At 34.3% G+C, this 23,823-nt stretch overlaps 1 protein-coding gene across 2 annotated transcripts in view; it reads left to right on the top strand.

Annotated features, from left to right (window-relative positions):
* LOC118191844 (somatostatin receptor type 5-like) overlaps window positions 1–22,038 on the top strand; it is a 65,903-nt gene extending 43,865 nt beyond the window's left edge. For both annotated transcript variants that reach the window (XM_035362701.2, XM_035362700.2), the window contains exons 2-3: window positions 15,141–15,346; window positions 18,721–22,038. In XM_035362701.2, the coding sequence (XP_035218592.1) occupies window positions 15,156–15,346; window positions 18,721–19,504 (975 nt within the window). In that variant the 5' untranslated portion in view covers window positions 15,141–15,155 and the 3' untranslated portion in view covers window positions 19,505–22,038. The remainder of the gene's footprint in view (window positions 1–15,140; window positions 15,347–18,720) is intronic.
* Window positions 22,039–23,823: the final 1,785 nt, after the last annotated feature.

Below are 23,823 nucleotides of genomic sequence, written 5' to 3'. Positions count from 1 at the left end.
TAATTTAACTTTACCCTGGCTCTCCACCGTGTGTGGTGTCAAACGGGAATATTCGTGTTTTAGTCTTACAACACTTCCCCTAACCACCATGATTTGTTAGAATTCAACGACCAAATAGACACACCTTACTCGACATTCTACAACTCAATGAGCTACTTTAATAGTCTTAAAAATTCAAATGTAGGTGGAGAACCCTACAAAACACATTCATTCTAACTTCCCCCTCATTCATCTTTAAACATGCAGGCTTTCGCTCTAACGCATGACTTTATCTACAATTTAATACTTAAATTTTGACTTCATTGCTTTTAAGCATTCACTTTTAGCATCTACAATTTTATGCTTCTAGACTAAATTCTACTTTTACATAACATTCAAGTATTTTACGTACATTTACAAAATTTTAATACATATGATTTTTACAATTTACCATAAAATGAATAAGAGAAAATAAATTTTTACTTTACTCATTCTTCGCCAAGCTGGCGGCACTGAAACTAAAATTCTTATTAATACAAGAATACGAAGTTATTTTTATCTTCGGCCAAATTTTGGCTTTAACATAACAGAATTAGTCTTTCGACCAACAGAAAATGCTTGTTTTTAGCTTTTACATTTAAAGAAAATAATACTTTTGCCTTAGCTAAATAAAGTAAAACAAACTAAGTCTCAACCGAGACATATTGACTTTCGTCAAAACATAGAACTTCGTACTTATGCATAACATTTCGGAATAAAAGAGAAAAAAAAATTATAGAAGGTTTTAACTTATCTTTGAGTTTTCGATGCTTGAAACTCCGTCATTCGTTTTTGGAAAATTGTTCCCAAGTTAGAGGTTTCATGGATGTTAATCTTCTCCTTACTGTCCTCCGAGTATCGTCCACCTTACTTTTTCTTTTGCGTCCTCTACATGCTGGCCTCTTGGCGGAGTAATCGTCTGTTTGTTGGCATTTCCGTTTTTCCCTGGGACGGCTGGTCTTGACATCCTCCGGTCTGGAGTCCTTCTTGAATTTCTTCTGTTCCTCGTATTTTTGTGCCTCCTGTTGGCGTTTCAGTTTCCGGAACGGCGGCCTTGCTGGTACCTGACTCTGTGGCCGTGTGCGCGTTCTCCTTGATGTATAATTTTTCCTGCAATCCTTTGTAGGTGGTGTTTTTCTCTTTACCACGGTTTCTTTACCCGGTGCATCTGTATTTTTGTTTTTCTTAAACGCCGGCGTTTGAAAATTATTTTTTCTTTTTGATACCGACGTCCGGGTTGTAGAAGGGCTAGGTCTCTCTTCAGTTCTCTGTTTCTTAGGTGGTGGAATAGTTGTTGTCTCTGGACCTTCTATTTCGTTTAGCCTTGAGTCCTGCAAGAAACTTTTAAGGATTTCAAAATCATTTGGATTATAGTATTTTTTCACCTGGTCGGGACTTGCTTTACAGATTTCCCCTCTCTCGTTCTTAAGATATAAGACTACTCCTTTGATTTCCTGAATTACATAGGGGCCTTCAAACTTTGGAGCTAGCTTTGCCATAAAATTGTCTGGGGCACTTGATAAAGAAAATTTCCGCTTCAATACTTTATCCCCAACTTTAAAATCTGCTTCACGGCGTTTTCTATCATAATATATTTTCTGTCTATTTCTTGCCGTATCCGAGGTTTTAAGCGCCTGATCAATTAGCTTTTGCACATCTTTTTGTTTAAACTCCTGCTCTCTTTGTTGCACAAAGAATAATTTATCTAAAGGCGTAATTAATTTTCGGCCTAAGAATAATTCTGCTGGAGTTTTTCCCGTAGTATCATGATGTGCCGTTCTTAAAGCATAAGCTAATTCATTTATGTAGCCATCCCAGCGCTTGTGATGTGTGCTCACGTAACTGCCAATTATTTTTAATATATTTTTATTAACTCTTTCTGCTATGTTAGCTTGTGGTCTATACGGAACCATTTTGATATGGCGTATGCCAAGTCCATGGCATATGTTTTCAAATATTTGACTAATGAATTGTTTTCCGTTATCGCTAATGACTTTTATCGGTGCACCGTATTTTAAAATGTATCTGTGTAAGAATGCATCTGCGACTGTTTTGGCTGACGCGCGTTTAAGTGGAACAATTTCTGTCCATTTTGAAAAATGATCTACTATTGCTAAAAGAAAACGATTTTTATTTAACTCGCTCTGGGGGAAGGGACCAAGAAGATCTATGCCTAAAATTTCATTCGGAAATGTAGCGCGAATGCTATTTAAGTACCCGGCCGGGCTGTAATTAATATCATTTATTAACTGACATTGATTGCAGGACCTGACATACGCAGTTACTATTTTGTATAATTGCGGGAAATATACCGCCTCGCGTACCCTTTTTAAAGTCTTTCTGACCCCTAGATGGCCCGCTGTTTTTGCTTCGTGCAACTCCTTCAAAATGCTTAATCGAAGCGAGGCTAGGATGACTGGCTTATACTCAAGATTTTCGTTTGTTGTTTTCGTATAAAATAATAAATTATCTATTATTTCATAGTTTTTTGCTCTATTTCTTATCGCATCGATATCTGTGTGCTCGAAGCTTTCGGGGTCTTTCAAATAAGCATAGATATTTCCAAATTCAGGATCAGCTTTCAGTTCAGTAATAACCGTATCTCTAGAATCTAAAATTTTTGAAGTCAACACAGCGCATTTAAGTTCATTTCCTTCATCGTCCAGTTTTATACGAGAAAGTGCGTCAGCTACATTGTTTTCCTTACTCGGTTTATATTTTATTGTGATATTATATTCTTGGAGTTTTAAAGCCCATCTTATTAACCTGGGCGTTAGGTTTTTCCCCGAGTAAAGTCTACCAACAGCCGCATGATCCGAAAAGACTGTTACTGGCGATTTGCCGAATTAAACTCGAAATTTGTGTACAGCCATTAATACGGCTAATGTTTCTCTTTCTGTAGCTGTATAATTCCTTTGTGTCTGATTCAATGTTTTACTAAAGAATGCCAGAGGATGGTTATTTTGCATAAGAACCGCACCCACCGCATAGTCTGACGCATCTGCTGCAATTTCCAGGTTTTCGTCCCCCTCCGGGAATTTTAAAACAGGGACATTAATAAGCGCTTCTTTTAATCTTTCAAAAGCTGTGTTAGCTTCCGCTGTCCACATAAATTTACTCTTTTTTCTTTTGATTACTAAGAGTGGTTCAACAATATTAGCGAAATCTTTTATGAAAGATCGATAGTAAGAACATAACCCAAGGAAGGAAGAAAGTTTCTTGGCGGTGTTGGGCGGTGGGAAATTCTTAATAGCTTTTATTTTTGAATCTTGCGTTTCTATACCTTTTGCGAAATTTTATAACCGAGATATTTAAGTTCCTTAGTTGCGAACTTGCATTTTGAGGCGTTAATTGTAAGACCGGCCTCTTTTAATAATTTAAAAACTTGTTCTAGATCATTAATATGTTGTTCCAACGTACTACTCATTATAATTATATCATCTAGATAAATTAAAGTTGATTTTCCTAGGACAGGCTTTAGAACAATGTCCATAGCTCTCTGGAATGTTGATGGGGCCCCACACAACCCAAAAGGCATGCGTAAAAATGCATAAGTGCCCGATTTTGTTATAAACGCGGTTTTATGTATATCTTCGGGTCTCATAGCTATTTGATAGTAGCCAGACGTTATGTCCAAAGTAGACATATATCTTGTCGATTTGATCTGTCTAATGATCTCGTCTATAACCGGCAAAGGGTAAACTGGAAATTTGGTAATACTATTTAGTTTTCTGTAATCAATAGCAAACCTCTGTTTCTGTAATCAAAAGCCCTTTTATCCGAAGGAGGAAACTCGTTCTTTTTCCTACATAGTACGACTGGACTCGCGTACTCACTATTTATGGGCGTTATTATTTTATTCTTTAACATCTCCTGAATATGTTCCTCGATGATTACGTCTTTTTGTTTGTCATAGCGATAAGGTTTAGTCCTACAAGGTTTTTCGGCATTTAATTGAATCTTATGCGTTACTATTTGGCAGTTTCCTGGTTTTTCTGAAAACAAATGAGAAAAATTACTCACCATTTGCTATATTGCTTTACTTTCATGGTCATTCAGATGGCTAAGGTCCAATTGCGGTGTCTCCACAGGTTCCACCACCCTCTGGTCCATCTCCAACACCACGGAACTATCTTGAAAATTTAATTTGGCCCTCGCGGCCCTTAAAAAGTCCATACCTAAAATAAGAGAATGTTGCAGATCTTTCACCACAAAAATTAATACTTTGAGACTTTCCTCTTTTACTTGTAAGTTTAATGATAATTTCCCGATGCAGTGACATGTTTTTCCTTGCGCCGCTATAATTTCCGTATTTTTGGTTTTAAATAATCGTAATTCTTTTTGAAGAAATTTTCACTCATAAAATTTCCTTCTGCTCCTGTATCGATGAGGGCTTCTACTGGTACATCGCCAACCAGGACTTGTATAATTGGTAGCTGTGAGTTTTTTACGATGACCGTATTTAAATGTCTATTTGAGGGTTTTTTTAAAACTTTCGGGGTCTGGACCCTCCCTTTCACAGGCCCCTCTACTCGTTTAAAGCTTTCCTTTCAATCTGTGTCTTCTGGGTACGCGGATGTTTATTTTCAAATTTTCTTTTTGGGCCTTGACCTTCGAGTTTCGATGCGTTAGCTTGATAGTTCTTTCCCCCATAGGAGCGATTTCCATTTCTGGTTTCCTCATTTGAGGATTTCCTTCGGGTACTTTGAGAATATGTTTCCCCTCTCGCTTTTTCCGCTATTCTGCGATTTTGAAATTTCACCGCCAATTCGAAGAGCTCCTGCAATGTGCTTGGGCTTCTAATTTCAAAGTAGTCTTGAACAGCGGGTAACAATCTTGGTAATATTATTTCAATTATCTCCGCATCGGGTTTCTTTCCATACAGCATATCCGTTAGCTTGATTTTTCGTAGAATAAAGTCCGTCAATTCTGCTGTATCCCGTTGATAGAAACTATATAGTTCGGCTTCCAGCCGTGCGCGATCTTTCACTATGGGGAAGGCCTTTACTAACGATTTTTTGAAATTTTCAAATATATATGTCTGGCTTCCAAATTCCCCTAATAAAAATTTGCCTATGTTTTTCCACCATAGCGCGGCCTGTCCTCTTAGTGCTGATGTGGCGATGGCAACTTTTTGTCTTTCGGGAACAGGGTAGAGCTGAAAGTGGTTTTCTAGACCTTCTAGAAATACCGCCACCGAATTTTTTCCGTCGAAATGGACGTTTGGCTTGATTGACGCTCTCAAAGTCTGGACCAGCTATCCAAATCCTTCCAACTGAGTTTTCATTTCTTGGTGTCGTCCAGCGGCTTCCATCCAATTTTCGGCCATTTCAGTTCGATAAGTGTTCGGGCGCCAATGTAACGTTGCGTGCCTCCAACTTGCACGCAACCAAGGGGTGACTGTGAAAACAGGATAAAACACAGAGTCTTGTAAAGGGTTTAAGTCCCTTTTTATTCAACGTAATAAATTACAATTGCGTGCTCTTGACGCTTACAGACGGTGGCAACTTGGCAGTCAAATAAAAATAATAACCTGAAAAGAAAATAAAGACAAGACTCTAATTACGAGGCTCTCTAAAATAACTAACTCACCGCGTTTTACAATACCGCTGCTAATTCAGCAGACTTGAAGCTCACTTGAACGATTAACACTACTTTCCGCCAAGCACATAGGCCGAAACGCGGGGTTCTTCAATTTCTCGCTAACTACCTCCGCGCTCGTGAAGTAAGAATATCACACCCCGAACTTGTTTCCTTCCTATTTAAATCATAATACTTCCGCTGATAATTTGAATCCTTGCGCGTTCTACTAAAATTTACATATTCTGGCATTGGCAGTTCCAGGGGAAAGTAAGGCTTGACAGGAAAGATAGTTTAAACTTAAAATAAATGTTAGTTAAAATAAATATAAACCCTACAATTCTTTAGAAAAAGAAAGAAAGAAAGAGAGAACGGTATTTAAGGAACAACATTTTCTAACAAAATATTTAGTTAACATTTAAAAAAAATCATTATTATTAATTTTAATTTGAAGCTCCCTTTTTAGATGCACACTGTAATTTTGAAAAACAGTTCAAGATTTTCAATTATTAATATTTACAATGGAAATAGATGTATACCTGGCAAGGCATCATATTGATCAGAAATTACATTTGCTAAAACTACTCTTCATTGGTTTTAACATTTTATTATTCTAATACTTCATCAGCGCTATTGTTAAATCCTAATGCGAATATTTACTATGAAATTCTTTGAAAATCATGCCTCTTATGCAACATTGGCGGTTAAGTATTTTTCATATTTAATGGTTCTTCTTTCTTGAGCGCCTGTACAAAAGTGAAACTCAAACGTCTTAGTCTTATATCGAAAGGATATTAGAAAGCTGAGAAAGAAAAATTGCATTATCCAGAGCGGTAATGTGCGCAGCGATGCGGAAAATTAAGTGTCAGGTAGAGTTTGGAACAAGTTGACAAGATTTTAACACTTACCAATCGCGTAGAGCAGTCTCAAAATACCACAGCAATGTATTAAATGCTATTCAATCCTTACTGAAAGACACATTACAATGAAAAAAAGAAAGGCATTAATTAATTACAAAGCTTACCGTATTACGACACGCGAAAGCGATGCGTTTCAGCTACAGAAGCGGTACTAATTTAATACATTATTTTCTCACAAAAAGGTTAAAAATTTAATAATTTGAAAAAAATTCGGAGTGTTCGATGGCGTATGTGTGAAATACTGTGCAGTTCAGATGTGTGGAGTGTTAAGCAGCTACAAATTGTGTTTCCTACCAAACTTTACAAGCAATATATTTATTTTAAAGATAAATAGAATTGCTTTATCACGTAAATATTTTAGAGGTTGTCGTTTAAATAAAACTCTGTTTACTCTGTTTCACGAAACTAAATTACACATTTGTTGAAAACATTCTATGTGTAACCGTTAATGGTATATAGGTTAAGTGTATCTGCCTATATACCATTATACCTATATACCATCATGCCATATACCGGCTGTCTATATGCACATAAATTGCATTATGTGAATATAGGCAGGACTTGAGTTAACTTTTATCTCTTGCAAAAAAATGACATTTTTTATTTTATAAGAGATTTTAAGGCAAACATTTCATTGCTTTTTAGAATCGAAGTGTAGAATTATATTATGTAAATTGTTTAATGTTCGTTCCTAATTTTTGACATATTATCTTCTGTAAGATAAGGAATATATAATATAAAAATTCATTTTTAATTTCAGACCCCTATTATAAATTAGGCAAGTCTCTCTTAACGTGCATCTAATTTTATCAATACTGCGTCTTGTTTCATTTCAACTAAAATTTAAAACGTTATCATTTATTTGTGACCTTATAAGATATTTTCTGCCTCCTTCCACCATGCCTTCACGGTTTAACGGTAGCACACTCGGCGCGTATACGAGAGGTCAGGTTCGAGTACCGGCGAGGCTTTGCTCATTTTTCAGGTCTCCTGTTTCAAAATAACCTAATGACTAATGAAAATTTTAAGCTAATGAAACATTTATAACTGCTTCATATCCACTGTTGACATCTGGCCTTTTACTCGTGACAAATATAAAAATTCTTGGTAGTAATATATGAGAAGCCAGACTTCCATTTAATCGCGTGTAAGATGACATCATAAATAACCAGTAACGTGACTCGTTAAAACACCCTCTAGAAATAAAGTTAAGAGCTTTGTATTTGCTTCCCAAACCTCAAGGACTTGCCACGCCCCGGGCAGACACCACTTGGTGTTTCCACTTCGACCCTGCCTCCAAACGGATGAATTGGTGGCATTGCGTCTTTCCAAAAACGTTTACTCTGCCCAGAAAGCCAGAGAAATGACGCTCACTGTCTTTTTTGGACAAATAAGGACCTCTAGTCATCGAATGAGTACAATGGGGTGCAGCAGTTAACGCGGAGTAGTATTCTAATACGTTGCTGAGACAGATCATCGAAAACAAGCGCAGAGGCAAGTCGAATAGGATAGCGTTTCTCCAGGACAACGTCTCCTCATGTGGCCAAGAAGACCCTCAAGCTCCTTGAGCAGCTTCGATAGGAGGTACTACAACATCCTCCTTACAGTCCCGATATCTCCTGATGTGATTCCTAAATCGTCGGCCACTTGAAAAAATCTCTGAAAAGTTAGAGGCTCACCTGTGACAAAGAGGCGTAGGATACCGTGGAAAACTAGATCCATCAGCAACTCAGACGTTTCTACACTGAAGTCCATGAAATGCCTCCGCAGATCCTCCAGGAAACCAGATCCTCCAGGTACATGAAGAGTGGTTGCAGTTCAAAGATATGATCAACGGTTTCGTAAATTCTGCAAATACCAAATCAAGATATGAGATTTGTATTACTGACATAGAGCATATTAAAGAAAGATTTGTTTCAAAACTTGGAAATCATTTTTAGTTTTTTATAAATTTGATATTAAATACGACTTTCTGAGACTAGAGCACCGCTGAAACGGTATAGTGGTTAGACGGTTTTCCTTCCTACGGACGCCGAGACGGTTTCCTTCCTACGCGCTGGAATCAGTGTGTCAATATCAATGCGATTATTTATAATTGTGCTGTTCTACGTGAGCTGTAATTATAATATTGCTATTAAATTTCTTTACATCTAACTGTTTACTTGGCCTTTACTCCTTTTTATTTGGGCACACCTTATGTTTGCGATTACTTATTATGGAAAAAAGTAAATGCAACACTCGACATTTTGTATTTACGTTATATCATTATCAAAATTTCTGTTAATGTAATAATTAATAAATGAAAAATGCGCGTATTTTCAGATTATTTGATCATAATTTAATTCTTCCTTAATGTCTGCTTCAATTTAGGAATCACCTTTGGATTTTTTATTCTACTACTGAGTCTCTATCTAACTGAACTATCAAATAGTGTTTTCTTGAATACTTCCATGAAATGTTCCAGCATTATGAATTCTGTTATTTATTAGCTCATCATTGTTACATGAAATTGAATGCATCACAGACTTCAAACATCCCCATTAAAGAGAAATCTCATTTTTAAAGCCAAATCTCTGCATGAACTGGATTCGGACTGAGACTTTTCTTGAAAGAAGGATTGCAGCTCAAGAATTTTTTCTCTATTTTCAGCAGGATTAGAAATCAGAACTGCGGACCGAAATATAAAAACAGATTTTTTAAAATTTTATTTTTAGTGTTTCTAGCATCGACAGTACCTTTTCCATTCGACAGCATCCTTCTCTTAATGCGATATAGTGCCCATAATTATTTAAACTTACAAACTTAAAGCACTAGCATTTGTTACAAATTTCTAATATTTTCTTAAATGTCCATTTTACTCAGAAATTATAATAATTCGTATTTTTCCCTCTAAAAACAGAAAACCTAAGCTCTGGCAGTGAGTAGTTCAAGGGTAATCACTCTAAATCGTCAGTCTGATTTCTCTTTTTTTCCCAGAAGCGATTATTGATCTTCAGAGATATTCGTGCCGGTAGATATAACAATTTTAGGGCCATCATCTAATACATCTACAGTTCTGAGTCGTGATTCATTTTCGACAACCCGTTTGAGGAAAGCCATTCTGAAGATTGGCAACGCCAACATTGCGTCTCTCTCTCAGACGTTCGTTTGGTCATAGGGAAACTAGCAAATGCTTCCAGATGTTTCGTGCTTTTAACAACCTATTTATGTTAAAGATTTAGATTATTTAGAATTTTCCTTCTAGTCCACTTTATTCGTTTTTGCATAAATTAGAGAGTTAATGATTCTTTGGGATTTTCTTTTAAATTTCAGATTTCAGTAATTTTTTTCATTCTTCAAATTTTAAAAGTTTCAAAATAAAGCAATTTCGTTTCCACATTTTCCACTTTATATATTATACTTCTTCACAGTATTACCTTCGAAAGAATTATATATAAATTCTTTCTGGTTCTTGTATATAGACTTATTTTATATATTTGACTGCTTTTCTTTCACATAATTCCTGTTAAAGCTATATAATTTTAAATTGATGATTTTTGTGGTACGACTTATGCCTTCTGTTTGAAATTTCTCTGATATCTACATAGCTATTATACATATTTACATATTTCCTCTCTTTTGTTTTTCATTTCATCTCTTTCTTTGTTCTTACCTTATTATTCATGATTATCTGTCAGTACATTCTTATTTCATTTTTCTACGTTTTAAATCGTTTTTAATTGTTCAACTGACAATCATGGAAACGTCTTTTAAATTGAAATTTTGAAACATATTAACTTTTACTTTCTATTTTGCAATTCTTCATATGTTTTATTGTAATAAATCAGCTTTCATTATAGTTTTTTAAACTTCTAATTTACACATCTTTAATGAAGTCTACATGTCTATTTTCTTGTTAAATATTAACGATTTCATAGCATTGCTATGCTTTCATTTTCATTCAGTAATTTTCAAGAAAGATCAGTATAGGATAAACATTAAAAATCCAATCGCAATAATTGAAAATTCCAGTAGTATTAAAATCAAGCAGTTAAAGTCGATTTTTTTTCTAGCAATTTAGAAGAAATTTGAAATTTAATGATAATAGAATGCGACCAACTGAAAAAAATTCTGAATGTATTATTGTAGTTCTGAAGGTTAATAACGTTCACAGAAGCAAGACAGAAAAGCATTTTATAAAAACGTGTACAGTATGTGAAACTTGTTCTGAAGTAAGTTTATTTTCCTGATAGTGTTAGATGCCTTTAAACAACTAATAAAGTCGCAAGTAATGTAAGCCATTTATATAATTTGATATAGTTTTTAAAATAAATAAATTCATAAAATAAATAGAAATAATTTTAATATATCCAATATTGCTTTAATGTTAAATTATTAGAACTTTCATTCTGGACTGACTATAAATGAATGTATATATAATAGGATCCAACCTAGCAACAACGTTAGTTTCTATTTTATTTATTTATTTATTTATTTATTTTTATTGTAGAAAATGTTTTATTCAAATGTGTCAAACTTAATTATAATGTTGCAATGAATTTAAAGTTTTCTTTCACCATACACATTACATGTTCTGAAAGAGGTATTTTAATAAAATCTATTAAGGAATGAAAGTTCACAAAGTATTTTAGGCTTTATTCGTCTTTTATTTTGACAGCTTAAAATTCCAGAAGATAACTATAAGAATAAAAAATTCAAATTTCTCAGAAGATAAATAATGATTTGTAGTATCTTTTCAGAGTTAATAGTAACTTGCAATATGTAAATAATGCAGGAATTTCATTCCATACATATCAACAAAAAACGTTTTTTAAAAAATCAAAGAAAATTTAATAAAATTTTATTTAGGTATTAAAATAGACTAAAATTATATAGAATATTTCCTCCTGTATATTTGATTAAAATATATCAAGTTCTAGTTTTACGCATTATCCAGTTCTGTAAATTACTTCTCGATCGAAAGCAAAAAGGCGCATAAAAGGTTTTAAAACTTTCTATAAAAGTAGATTTGTCATATGTGATTTCTATAAAAGTATATATGTGATGTTTAAATCGGAGACAAATACTATATTTTCCTAACAAATTATATTTAATTTTTAAATGCTGATCTGAAATTTAACCAATTAGTACTATTTTACGTAAAATAAGTTAAATGTCAAGATGATATGCCAAAGTTTAAGAAATGATAATATTATGCAAAATATATGATCTATATGCATGACCTGCTCCTCGTAACGAGATTTTATACTTAGCTAGTGCCTGCCATTTCAGCTTTGCGTGAAGTTTATTATATACATTCATTTATAATTGAATTTTACTAACAGGATTATTAACTGTTATTAATGTTTTAATGCCCAGATATGTATATTATTAATATAAAACCTGTTTCGTAAATTTCAAAATAAGTGCCAATTCAAAGAATTTTTTAATCTAATTAGTGCTTTTTAACTATTAAATTCGGATAATCTCAGTAAACAATATCCGGGGAAATATACTTCCATCTAAAAACCGAAACAGTAAGCGTTGACCACTAAACTGAATTAACATACCTAAATAAATATTTTATAAGCATCATAACCCGAAATAAGCTATTTAAAAATATTTTCGGAAGATATAAATATTTGGGTGTGCATATTATTAAAAGAAATGCCAAATATTTAAAGGCTTAAAGTCTTTTCGCTTCTCAGCTAACACTTGAGTAGTATTTCTAATTAATTAAATATATAAATAAATATTTATGCTTTCGAAGTTAACATAAAACTATGGTACGAGCTGTAGCTTAAACTAACTGTGAAAGCACAAACACATGAGCAAGTAAAACTTTAACTTAACTTCCTTTTACTTCACAATTTCACAATTTGTTAGTGCTAAATCAAAATATTACAGAACAAAAATAAGCATTCTGGAATTGTCAGCGAATAACTGAATCTTACAATTCAACCAGATAAAATGCAAGTACTTCTACTTTAGCACTTCTAGATCAGAAACCCAATCTAAATCAAGAACTTACAACTTGAACTAACAATCCGGTAAACTTCCAGACCATGGGTTTTCTAGATGCACGTGCGGCAACAGTTACATAACTAAACAACTGTCTGTTACAAGTTACACGGTTACAATTCTGCCTCTTAGTTTATACTATGCCGCCTATTAACAATCTGATAAAATTTTTAGACTGAGCAAACACGTGATGTAAAGCATAAAGATAATATTTAAATAAACAAAATAAAATGTCACAACCAAAGCTATTTCAGCTCAAAAAAGAATATTTCTGCTTTTATGATTTTGCATCAAATATACACTGGTGTGCAAAAATTAAGGACGAGACGGTTTTTTCAATATAACTTTGTACAAAAGCTTTCCAAATCAACACATTTAATACCGTAAGATCCCCAATACGTAAGGACATGAGTAATGTAAGCAACCACTTACTAAAAGAGAAATCAGAGGGATAAAAAGAAGCTTTATTCAAAAAGTAGCATGGAGCGCAATGCGACTGAAGGCCGAAACATCCCTGTGATGGGTGTCCAGCAAGAAACATCCAGTCTTTAATAGGGGATATGATCTCGCCTGACTGCTAGGCAGGTTTCACAGCGTCTGCCCATTCTGAGAATGAGGGTGTCAATGAGTTGTTGAGGCATTGCTGCCCATTCGTCTTGCAGCGCCAATCGAAGCTCCGGAATCGTTACTGGTGGTAAGGTACGAGCTGCCAAGCGTTTGCCTAGAAAATCCCATACATGCTCGATGGGATTGAGATCCGAAGATCGTGCCGGCCGATCCATAAGTTCAATATCCTCACTCTCTAAGAGCTGTTCGGCAGCTACTGTGCGATGACATGGTGCATTGTCGCCCATGAAAAGGAACTGCGGACCCGTAGCGCCTCTAAAAAGACACACATATGGAAGAAGAATCTCGTTATAATAACGGGTCCCGTTGACTGAACCTGCGTCGAAGATGTGAAGGTCTGTACGACTACCAAGCATGATGCCTCCCCAAACGAGAACGCCGCCACCTCCATACCTGTCCCTTTCAATGATGTTCGAGGGATGATTTCGGCTTTCCCGCTCTCTCCAGATGAGTATGCGATGAGAATCGCTACTCAGACTGAATCTGCTCTCATCTGTAAAGAGTACTCGTCCCCATTCATTGTCTCTCCAATTCCGGTGTTCTCGGCACTACAGAGAACGCCTTCTCCGATGGGCAGGCGTTAGAGGTACACATCGTACAGGGCGTCGTGCAAACAGACCACCACCGTGCAGTCTTCTGGCCACGGTAAAACGCGATATCGGTCGTCCAGTCGCCTATGTCGTGTCTAGCGATTTCTCCCGCTGTCTGCCGCCTGTATCTTCTGGCCTGTAAGGCAATATACCGGTCATCTGCGGTTGTGGTTCCTCCTGGACGACCACTACTAAACCCCCGGATAGCTGTTCCTGTAGTTTGAAATTGTATCCAAAGTCGTGAAACGATGCTGTGAGTAATTCCGAACTCTGCAGCCACACTTGTCACACTGCGGCCTTCCCCCAACTTCCCAATGATTCGACCTTGGGTAAAAGCATCCAGATGTCGTCTAACAGATTGATTATTCGCCATTTCTCGCTGAGGCAGCAACTCGGTGTGATTTTAACTGCTATACGGCGTGCAATCTCTTTGCCAGAAATACTGATCTTACACCGACAACATGCTTTATACTACTCAGACACTCCCCCATTACGTCTACCTGCATATCTGCGCATGTGCTACCGTACATCATCTTACTTAATCTCCTGATTGGTCTTTCTGTCCGCTCTGCCTCTTCGTTCAGCTGATATGCTAATTTTTCGACTTCGTCCTTAATTTTTGCACACCCGTGTATATTGACTCAGTCTACAGTCTGTGGAAACTTTTATTTTTTGATGCAATTTATTTGTATTATTACGTGTTTCATACAATGTCTATATTATGTATACAGTAGACGCGTCTATATTATGTATACGCTGTTTAATATTATGTATACGCAGTAGACGCTGTTTAATATGATCACATTTGGTCCATGACTATTTTGATATTAATTGAATGATTATAACAGATGAAAAAGATATCCTCAAAATATCAATAGAATATAACTAATTTAATATAAACATAACAAGTTGACTTTATCCACTAGACTCAGATCATTATGCCTTTTGCTGGACTCCATGATAAAAATTATTAAACAGTATAAAATAACGAGCGTTTTCTAAACAAAATTCTCGTCAAAGTGTGCCGGTCAAACCGAACGAAGAAATATTTTGACAACAATGTCCAAAAGCTACATAAATCGCCATCACATTTAGTGGCCACCCCTACTGTAATCTAATCCTGACTAATAAGACATACCAGATAAGATAATCAGGCAAACGGACGAAGGTGGCAATAACTGAACTATGACGTATGTAAATTCTGCTGTTTCAACGTCCTTTTTTCTTTATTTTGATTACTTTTGGACAACTCATAAACGTTAATTGAGCGTCAAATGACATGCGTTAAAATTTTTAAGCCATCTATTATTGTAGGCCTTAATAATGATGTTCCTTAAATTGCTCAACCACGAAACATTATAATTAAAATTTTATTTAACCAAGTTTCAAGTTTCGTCTTTTCTAGATTATAACCCATGACATGCTAAACGCCTCTGTCGGAAATACCTCTAACGATGTATCTCAAGTCCTCAACTCGCTAAACGTATCGAAAGATAATACTTGCTTCGAGCCCCGCCTCAGCCGAACTATTTTCGTGGTAGTCATACTGGATATCGTCCTTTCTGCTGTTTCCATCGCAGGGAATGTACTTGTCGTCTACGCAGTTCTGAGGTAAGTATTTAAAACTTTACATATAGATGGTCCATTATTTCACTATAATCTGTTACTTTAGAACTTTTTGAAGACTTTTTGAAGTGAGTTTTCCCGATCAGCTTGCCTTGGTAACCGTAGTAATAACAGCTCACGCAGATGGTATGTGGCACCAATAAACTTATCAAGGTGTCATGGATTTCCCCGTGTCTCATATCTCATCACCAACTGTCAAACTATCAACAAACGGTACTTCCGAAGGTTCCCTCAAACATAAAAAAGCCGTGAAAACAATCATTCACAGTTCAGCTTCACACCTGAATCTAAAACTGCAAAATACACCCAAAACTTCATGTCAACAATAATGACATGCCAATACAGGAAGAAGAGTTTACAACCTCTTCCTCAAAGTTAAGTCATTTCCAATTCATGCTACCGGACAAATCACGTGGTTTATTAGGGCATGCCCTTTTCCCACCCACTTCTTTTTTCTTACCCGTTAATAAAATAACTTCATCTAATGAATCCGAATTCAGAACGGTATTTATTCCCATTTCCTAAGATATGTAGTCAAAAGTAAGCACTTAAGGAATAAAATTGCGAAAAGTATTGACTTTCTAGCTACCAGAAATCCAGAGCTATGCAGCCAAAAAAAAGGTGATTCAGTAATAGCGAAACAAAACAATTAAACATAGATGCAATATTTGTGCAGGCAACTACACAGGAAAGCAATAAGCGCCGCCAACAACATGAAGCAGGACATAGAGCACTCACATGTAGTGCAAGGGGCTAGGCTTTATGTATCTTTATATAATAAATGGCCAGGTTTAATGAAGATGCAATCATTATAATCTAGGCAGCGGTTTAAATGCTCCTCCTGTCCAAGTCCAAACATAAGACGAGGTAATTGATAATAACGTCAGTAGTGGCAGAGCTTGCAATGTCAGTTCCAGTAAACAACAGTAGCACCTCGGCTCTAGAACGGCACCGTGGTCCCCGGGAAGGCGATGTTAATCTGTATAGATAGTGTAAGGGACCTTTACCTACTTTCTTAGGTTAAATAATAGGTGCCCCTGCACTTATACTTAACGTAACATAAAAAATATATCAATAATGTGACTATAGAAACGCTGTCCAAACCCTTAGAACTCGAAGAATCTGCCTAATTTCTTCCTTTCTTTTTTATTTTTATTTTTATTTATTTTTTTTATTTATTTATTTATTTATTTATTTTTTAATATATATATTTCCGTTTAGCTGTTTCGCGTCTTGAAAATCGCACTAATGAAGAATAATTTGAGTACAGTCTCAAATAAAGTGGAGAAAATAAAGTCCTGTGTGGTGATGAGGACACGTGTTACGATCGTAAGAGGGAGGATGAAAAGTCCTAGAAGTGCCTAAAGTAACAGACCATAATTTTCGCCTTAAAAATCAGATTCCCTTCAGCATTAAATTATTAGTTTATCAGTTAAAAGTAAGCAATTTGCGATAAGTTTTAGCTTATTTATATTTGTCCTTAAACGTATTATTAATTAAAATTAATTTGCTGTTGTGTAACAGATTTATATATTCAATGCACTGCTGTGATCTAACATCTGTTTAAAATTTTATTTATTAAACCAAATTGTTATTCTCAGAAATAAATTCTGTTTATATCGTTTTCTTCAATGCTTACGTTATTAGTCATTTATTAGTAATAGTAATTACTGTTACATTTATAAGCAGAAGAATTAAAGTAATTTTTATGTCTATGTTTTCGAAGCTATCACGCTTAAAGTCAGATATCTGATCTGAAAGATAAAAGGTGGTTCTAAATTTACAAGATCTGGTCTTCTTAGTAAGCATACAATTCCAGAACTCTAAAAAGACAGCTAGTGACTTATAAATACCCAAGAGAAAGGGTGTAAGTGACCCTATTATTAATCCAAATTAAACTGAACAGATGGCACACTCTCGTGCTTACAAAAGCCAACACTTTTGGCTTAAAACCAAAGATAATGAATAAACTAGAAGTAATGAGATTTCAGCGCGCGGCCCAACCAGGATAGTAGTGACGCTGATTGTCGTACTGAAGGGCCCGGGTTTGAATCCTGGAGAAGGCATGGATGTTTCGCTTCCATTTGATTAAACCTAATTGTTAGTAATCAATCATAATTTCTACAAAAAAATCTAGATTTACTGAACCAACCGGCAACAGTAATATATGAACTGATCAAAAGTGACTACGAATCACCAACCAATTCTTACGAACGAATTGATAACTTATAATTTGATTACCAGTAACTGTCAACATGCTGGTCACTGGTTAACAATGATCATGATGGTCATGAGTATCTTTTGGCTTATTTTAATAATGCAAATTTACTGTGTACCCTCCTACCGATGATGACTACCTCGATAGTCATCTTTCAATTTAATTTTACTTCTGAACTCTACGTAATAGATGCGTAATCTACCCAAGTGATACTTTTTGTGGACTTGTACAGTAATATTTTAAATATAATAATAAAATATCTTTCTGAAATTACATACTACTGAACCTGGCTTCCTTTCTTTTCTAGTTACTTTTTTTAATACTCAGAAAACCTTTCCAACTGAAAATTGCTAAAGCATCTATATATTCTCTACTTTATTTTTAAAATCTGGTAACTGGAAGTGCGTGTCTAGGATCAATACTTAAGAAACAAAACATTTAGACAACTCTTCCGAAAGCCCTTAAAAAAACTTTGCTTAAGGAAATCTTTTATCATTTATTTATATTTTGAAGAAAGCAGAAATAAATATTTATATTAAAGTAATGAAGTATTAAAATTATTGTATTTGTTCCCATTTTCTATAATAATCCACTATTGACATGAGGCAAAGAATGCGCAGAACTAAAAATATCTTTCATTAATTGAGGAATGTCAATAGAAATATCTTACTGATCATTAGTGTCTAAAGACCAAAATGAAAGGACATTCCAAGGAACTTCTGAGCGATTTGCTTGTTATCTGTTTCTTAAAGCTAATATATCGTTAACTCGAACGCCAACCTCCTACAGATTACAGTGTTTGTCTGTTTCATTTATTGATCGATTTAGTGTCGAAGAAAGAATCCAATCAAAATAGCGTAGTTTTATTTAAATTTCATAGGGTTAAATACCAACATTTAAATATTGTTTATAAAACCAATGCTATTCTATAATGCATTGTGCGTTTCTCTTTGGCCAACCTATGCAAAGCATTATCAATTAAGATGAAAGTAAATAAGCAAATAAAATAATAACAAGGTAAGGTAAATAATGAGTTGTAAAAATTCTATAGCATTATGCATATTTAGCTGTCTTCAATATTTTAAGATAATCAATAACTGTAGTTTTTATTATCTGATTAACACAGTATACTTTTACGTAGGTATCGACAGTTACGGAGTGTCACCAATGTTTTCATTTTGGGACTAGCTGCTGCAGATCTACTGGTTGGCCTGAATGTACCGTATTACATCCTATTCTACTTCAACTTCAGGTCTCTTTCTTGCCATCGTATCAGTTGCCTGCTCAGATACTGGTTCACAATCTACACTTCAGGATGTTCGATGTTATGTGTAGTTGGTGTAGCTGTGGATCGTTACATAGCAATCCTTCATCCTTTGTCTTATCACAGGTTGATGAGAACTAGGCATGCTTCAGCTTACGTTTTGGCTGTGTGGATATCAATGGGCATCGTCAGTTCTCTTCCTCTTCTGGGAGTAGGAGACCAGTTTGATCCTTCAAAGGAATGCGATTTATATTATACTCATACGAAAGAATATGCACTTGCTGCCGTAGCATCTGTCGTGTTGGTAACATTTATTGTTACTACTACTTTATATTCGATGATCTTCAAGGAAGCCTGGAGACACAAACGAGCAGTGGTGGCTCTTGAGCTGAACCATAAAGTACGTCAAGAAACTAAAACAGCTAGGATGATGGCTCTGGTGATGAGTGTCAATTTTCTAGGTTTCTTGCCGTACCTCATTGTTATTACCCTGAGGTATGTTGATGGTTTGAATCAAGAACGCATTGGATTTTTCAAACCTTTCGTTGTTTGCTGCTATTTTGGAAAATCGGCAATAAATCCGGTCGTTTATGGATGGAAAAACAAAGATTTTAGGCATGCGTTTAGGAAGATTTTAAGTTTCGACAAGAGCTACAGTTGAAGAAGCAATTTTGTATCGCATGTGTAGAATTAAGTTATTCTGATTCAGGCGCATCATCAAAATGTTTAACAGAAAAGTAAAACTGCATTTCAAGTTCCTTCCGCATTTTAAAGGTATGTTAAACTAAGAGAGTCATCATGGGACGAAATATACAAGAAGTTTTTATATTGCTTTCGAGAAAGTGTATTCAGTTACGTTACAAAAATCAAGTTAAAATGAAAGTGAGATGAATACCTGTAGGTAAATTCGGTTGTCTACGGATAGGAAAAGAAAGATTTTAGACAGGCACTTTGGAAATTTTTATGTTTCTGGAAGACTTACAGATGAGAAACAGCTGTTCTATTGCAGATATACTATAAAAATAGTAAACAGAGAACAAGATACTACAGATTGCAGATTCTTTCTTCATTTGCAAAGTGTGTTTAGAAAAAGATTCATGGGATGAAATATGAAAAAACGATGTTTATGCTACGCTTGAGACTATTTCTGCACAACTGAAAATAATTCTAATATACAAATGAATGTATCGCAAAAGTAATATGGATTATTTACATAAATTCTGTAACAAGCACCAATCTACAATGAACTCTAATACTTTTTTGTACTTCATAACTCTTTATGAAATCTGATTATTTATTTAAAATTAGCAAATTAAATTTTTGCTAGCGAAGCTTGCAGTATCTGAAATATTACATTCAGAAATCGAGGAAATTGCACCTCACCTTTTTAATTTCAAAATGTTCTACATGAGAACAATGATCTGAAACATCGATTAAACATAATATTCATTAAGAAAATATAATTATATGATGCTTCATTATTTTTGTTAATCAATTTCGTTAAGCAGAAGATTGTTTCATTATACTTTCTTATTTATACATGCTGCATTTCCAGCTTATATGGTTCTGCAGAAATAAGACTTATAATCCTTCGAATGTTGTTAAGTTTGTTGTGTTATATATTTTCTGCATATATATGCTTTTACTAAATGTTCAGTATTTGTGTTTTGAATCTTCTTCCATTACATGCATGTCAGAATGCATATACTATATATCCCTTTAACAGAATACATAAATAAGTACGTATGCAAATACATGTAATATAGTATTTCACAAGCTGCATGACCTTTTACAAATTTTGTTGTTGCTTTTCATAAAATTATTTCTTTAAATGTTTAAGCTATGACTAAGCAAAACTGAAAGTATTTTAAATTGAATTAATATTTTAAATTGCATTAATATTTTAAACAGTTTCTTAACTAAGAATTGATATATTTAATAGATTTAGATGAAAATAATTTGCATAAAGTTACTGTTGTGTATAAAAATGTATTTGCAATAGGAACTTGATATCTGATAGATGCATATAAACAAATTTTGTTGTAGCTTTTCATAAAATTATTTCCTTAAATGGTTAACCGATGACTAAGCAAAATTGAAAGTATTTTAAATTGCATTAATATTTTAAACAGTATCTTAACTAAGAACTGATATATTTAGTAGGTTTAGACAAAAATAATTTGCATAAAGTTACTGTTATGTACAAAAATGTATTTGCAATAGGAACTTGATATCTGATAGATGCATAAAAACACATTAATTTCCATTCCTGCGACACATTTCGCACATTTTTATTTTATGTATGTATAATCTTGAGCATAATTTAAATTATATTTCCTTAATATGTTAAGTATCTAGGTTATTGAACACGGCAAAGCATATGACGGGTATCTGCTTACGGGGAAAACAGGCCTTCGTGGAGGACTTTCAGAGGTCAACTGGTTGGTTTCTGGCTTTAGAAGTCAAATGGCTTTATAGGTTACTTCTGGTTAACTGGCTTTAAAAGGTTCAAAGGTTAACTAGGTACAAATGGGGATAACCACGAAATGCAACCATGCAAATATTCTATTCGGCTTTATTCAAACCAATGCCGGACTACCATCTTTCAGAGAGCTTAACCACTCAGCCATTGGTGTTAATCATCTAGACTACCATATTGTTCATAAAGATAAATTTTAAAAATTTTCTAATGCGTTCGTTCAGTAAATTTGTTGTAACGTCAAGAAAGAAAAACTGAAATGTTTTAAAGCTTTCAATTTGAAAAAGTTAACTGGCAACTATTTTATGGCAGATGGTTGTAAAACAAATACATGGCCATACACGGCCTGCAATATTTATTAAATATGTAATCTGTGTATTTGTAATCAATTTTGTATATGCTAGACGTACCTCATGGTTTTTCGTTTATATTTTCCTGCTGTTCATCATTTTGCGAAATTTGTGTGAATTTTTACTCTGTTGGAAGACTTTTCAATTACAACTAAAATTGGCTAAAACGTAGTATAGTTTTCTGATGTTTGAAAAGTCCTCCAATGTGCATGATCTTAAATTTAGTCTTCAAACATGAGTTTTCATTATGTTTGAGAACTGAATTTTGTACTTTTACAAAGTCTTGTATTTAAAGCATGAATTTTTCTGTATTGCGAGTAACTGTTCAGAGATTTGAATGTATAAAACCAATAAAAATATGATTTGTTATGATTTTGTGCATCCAATTATTTAATTAAATCTAACTGGAAGTGAAACGAAACATACTAGTCCAATATTTAAGATAAATCAACAAAAAAAAAGAACCCTTAGACTGAATAAGATTTTATTTACAATCTACGGAATCTAATCTAATATTGCATTTTTGCTCAGTTAAATTATATATTTATATTTTTTCATACATAATACATGAAGAAAAATAAATAATTAATATTTTACGTTTCACAGCCACTAATCAATCACGAAATTTAATTATCCCTTTTATATAAGAATATACCATAGGGACACTGTAAATATTAGGCGAGCCAAAGTCCTCTCGTGTGGATTGCTGGTAGGAAAGACAGGTGGGAGACTCTTGGACCACTCCCTGGGGTGCTCTCCCTCAAAACTGCGGTGGAAGTAGTTCAACCTCCTTGAGACTCTAGCAACCATTCTTCCATGAAGTACATTGACTAGACAACAACATAAGAATACACTATACTAATACTTTCCTTTGGACTGATTACTTTGCATAAAGAACACATATTAAAAGCCTCGTAAAAATGCAGTTGCTTCGAAGTATTTGCTCGACTAAATATCTATTTAATGGCTGATCGTCGATTCCTATTTCTAGTTTAAGAGCTGAATCAAATAAAGTTGGCTATGGTTGGCCCATGATAATTTAATTTTTTCCATTAAAGTTGGCCCATGGTAATTTAAATTCTGTGAGAATTTTTAATAAAAATATACGAAACTTAAAATTTTACTCGGTGCTATTAGAAAAAAATGTCGTTCACAGCTGTATTGTAAAACTGCTGTGGGTACAAATAACTTAGCTAGCTTAATTCCAATCAAACAAGGTGCTATTTAGGTTCTATAAAATGTGTTACCACTACCAGAATAGCTAATCATCAAGTAAACAGATATAGAATTAAAACAATTTAAACTTATTCTACCTTACCATTTATGAGGAGTTAAAATATACAGATACAAATTTACCAGCCAACTAGATCTGGTTTAACCACAAGTTGCTTTCACAAGTGCTATGAATTCAATAATTTAATCTATCCGTAGTAGACACTTAGAAGCTTCTTCCAGACCCCAAGAGAAATTCAAATGGTCATATTTGTGCAATCGAAATTAGCCGAGGAATCATTAATTTAAGTTTTTGCTAGCTATGTACAAATATTGCCCAAGCCAAACTTTCGAAAATATACCTTTTATGATACACAGCCACGAATATACAAATACAGATTTCATACTGAACTTTATAGAAATACTAAAATTCGGAAAATTCACTTACTGGAATTCGGTTTTTATTACACTTACAAAATCAAAATTCTTCGCCATTCTTTTAATCACAGAAAGTAGCTTATCGGTGAAATCACATAATTTTCATAAATATTTTGGAACAATATTCTGCATATCAAAATATAGTTATTTTAAACACATGAAAGCAGACCTCTTTGAATTGGTTATTGCCGAGGAGATTAGAATAAGTTGAGTAAACCTCCCCCCTCATATATCTCTTGCAATAAAAATAAAACTATGAAATTTGACAGTATGACGTCAAGACTCATCATGGCCTGTGTCATGAGCAAACTTCTGGTTGGTTTTGGTCATATTCTAATCGGTGTTGTCTACATGTTAGCTATTTGTCATTGAAAGTTTATAAGTCTCCCGTTTTACAAATGCATAGATGGTAAAACTTGGAAGATCAGTGGAAGTTTCAATGGTGTTTTATGCAAATTATATACCTAAATACACTTTTCTGAGCTTGCGAACGTTGATATT

Source organism: Stegodyphus dumicola, chromosome 3 (assembly GCF_044657685.1).
Source record: "Stegodyphus dumicola isolate Sdum_Otavi_A_Nest chromosome 3, ASM4465768v1".
Lineage (NCBI taxonomy): Eukaryota > Metazoa > Arthropoda > Arachnida > Araneae > Eresidae > Stegodyphus > Stegodyphus dumicola.
The sequence above is the reverse complement of the archived record's forward strand: the minus strand, read 5'-3'. Positions and strand labels throughout refer to the sequence as shown.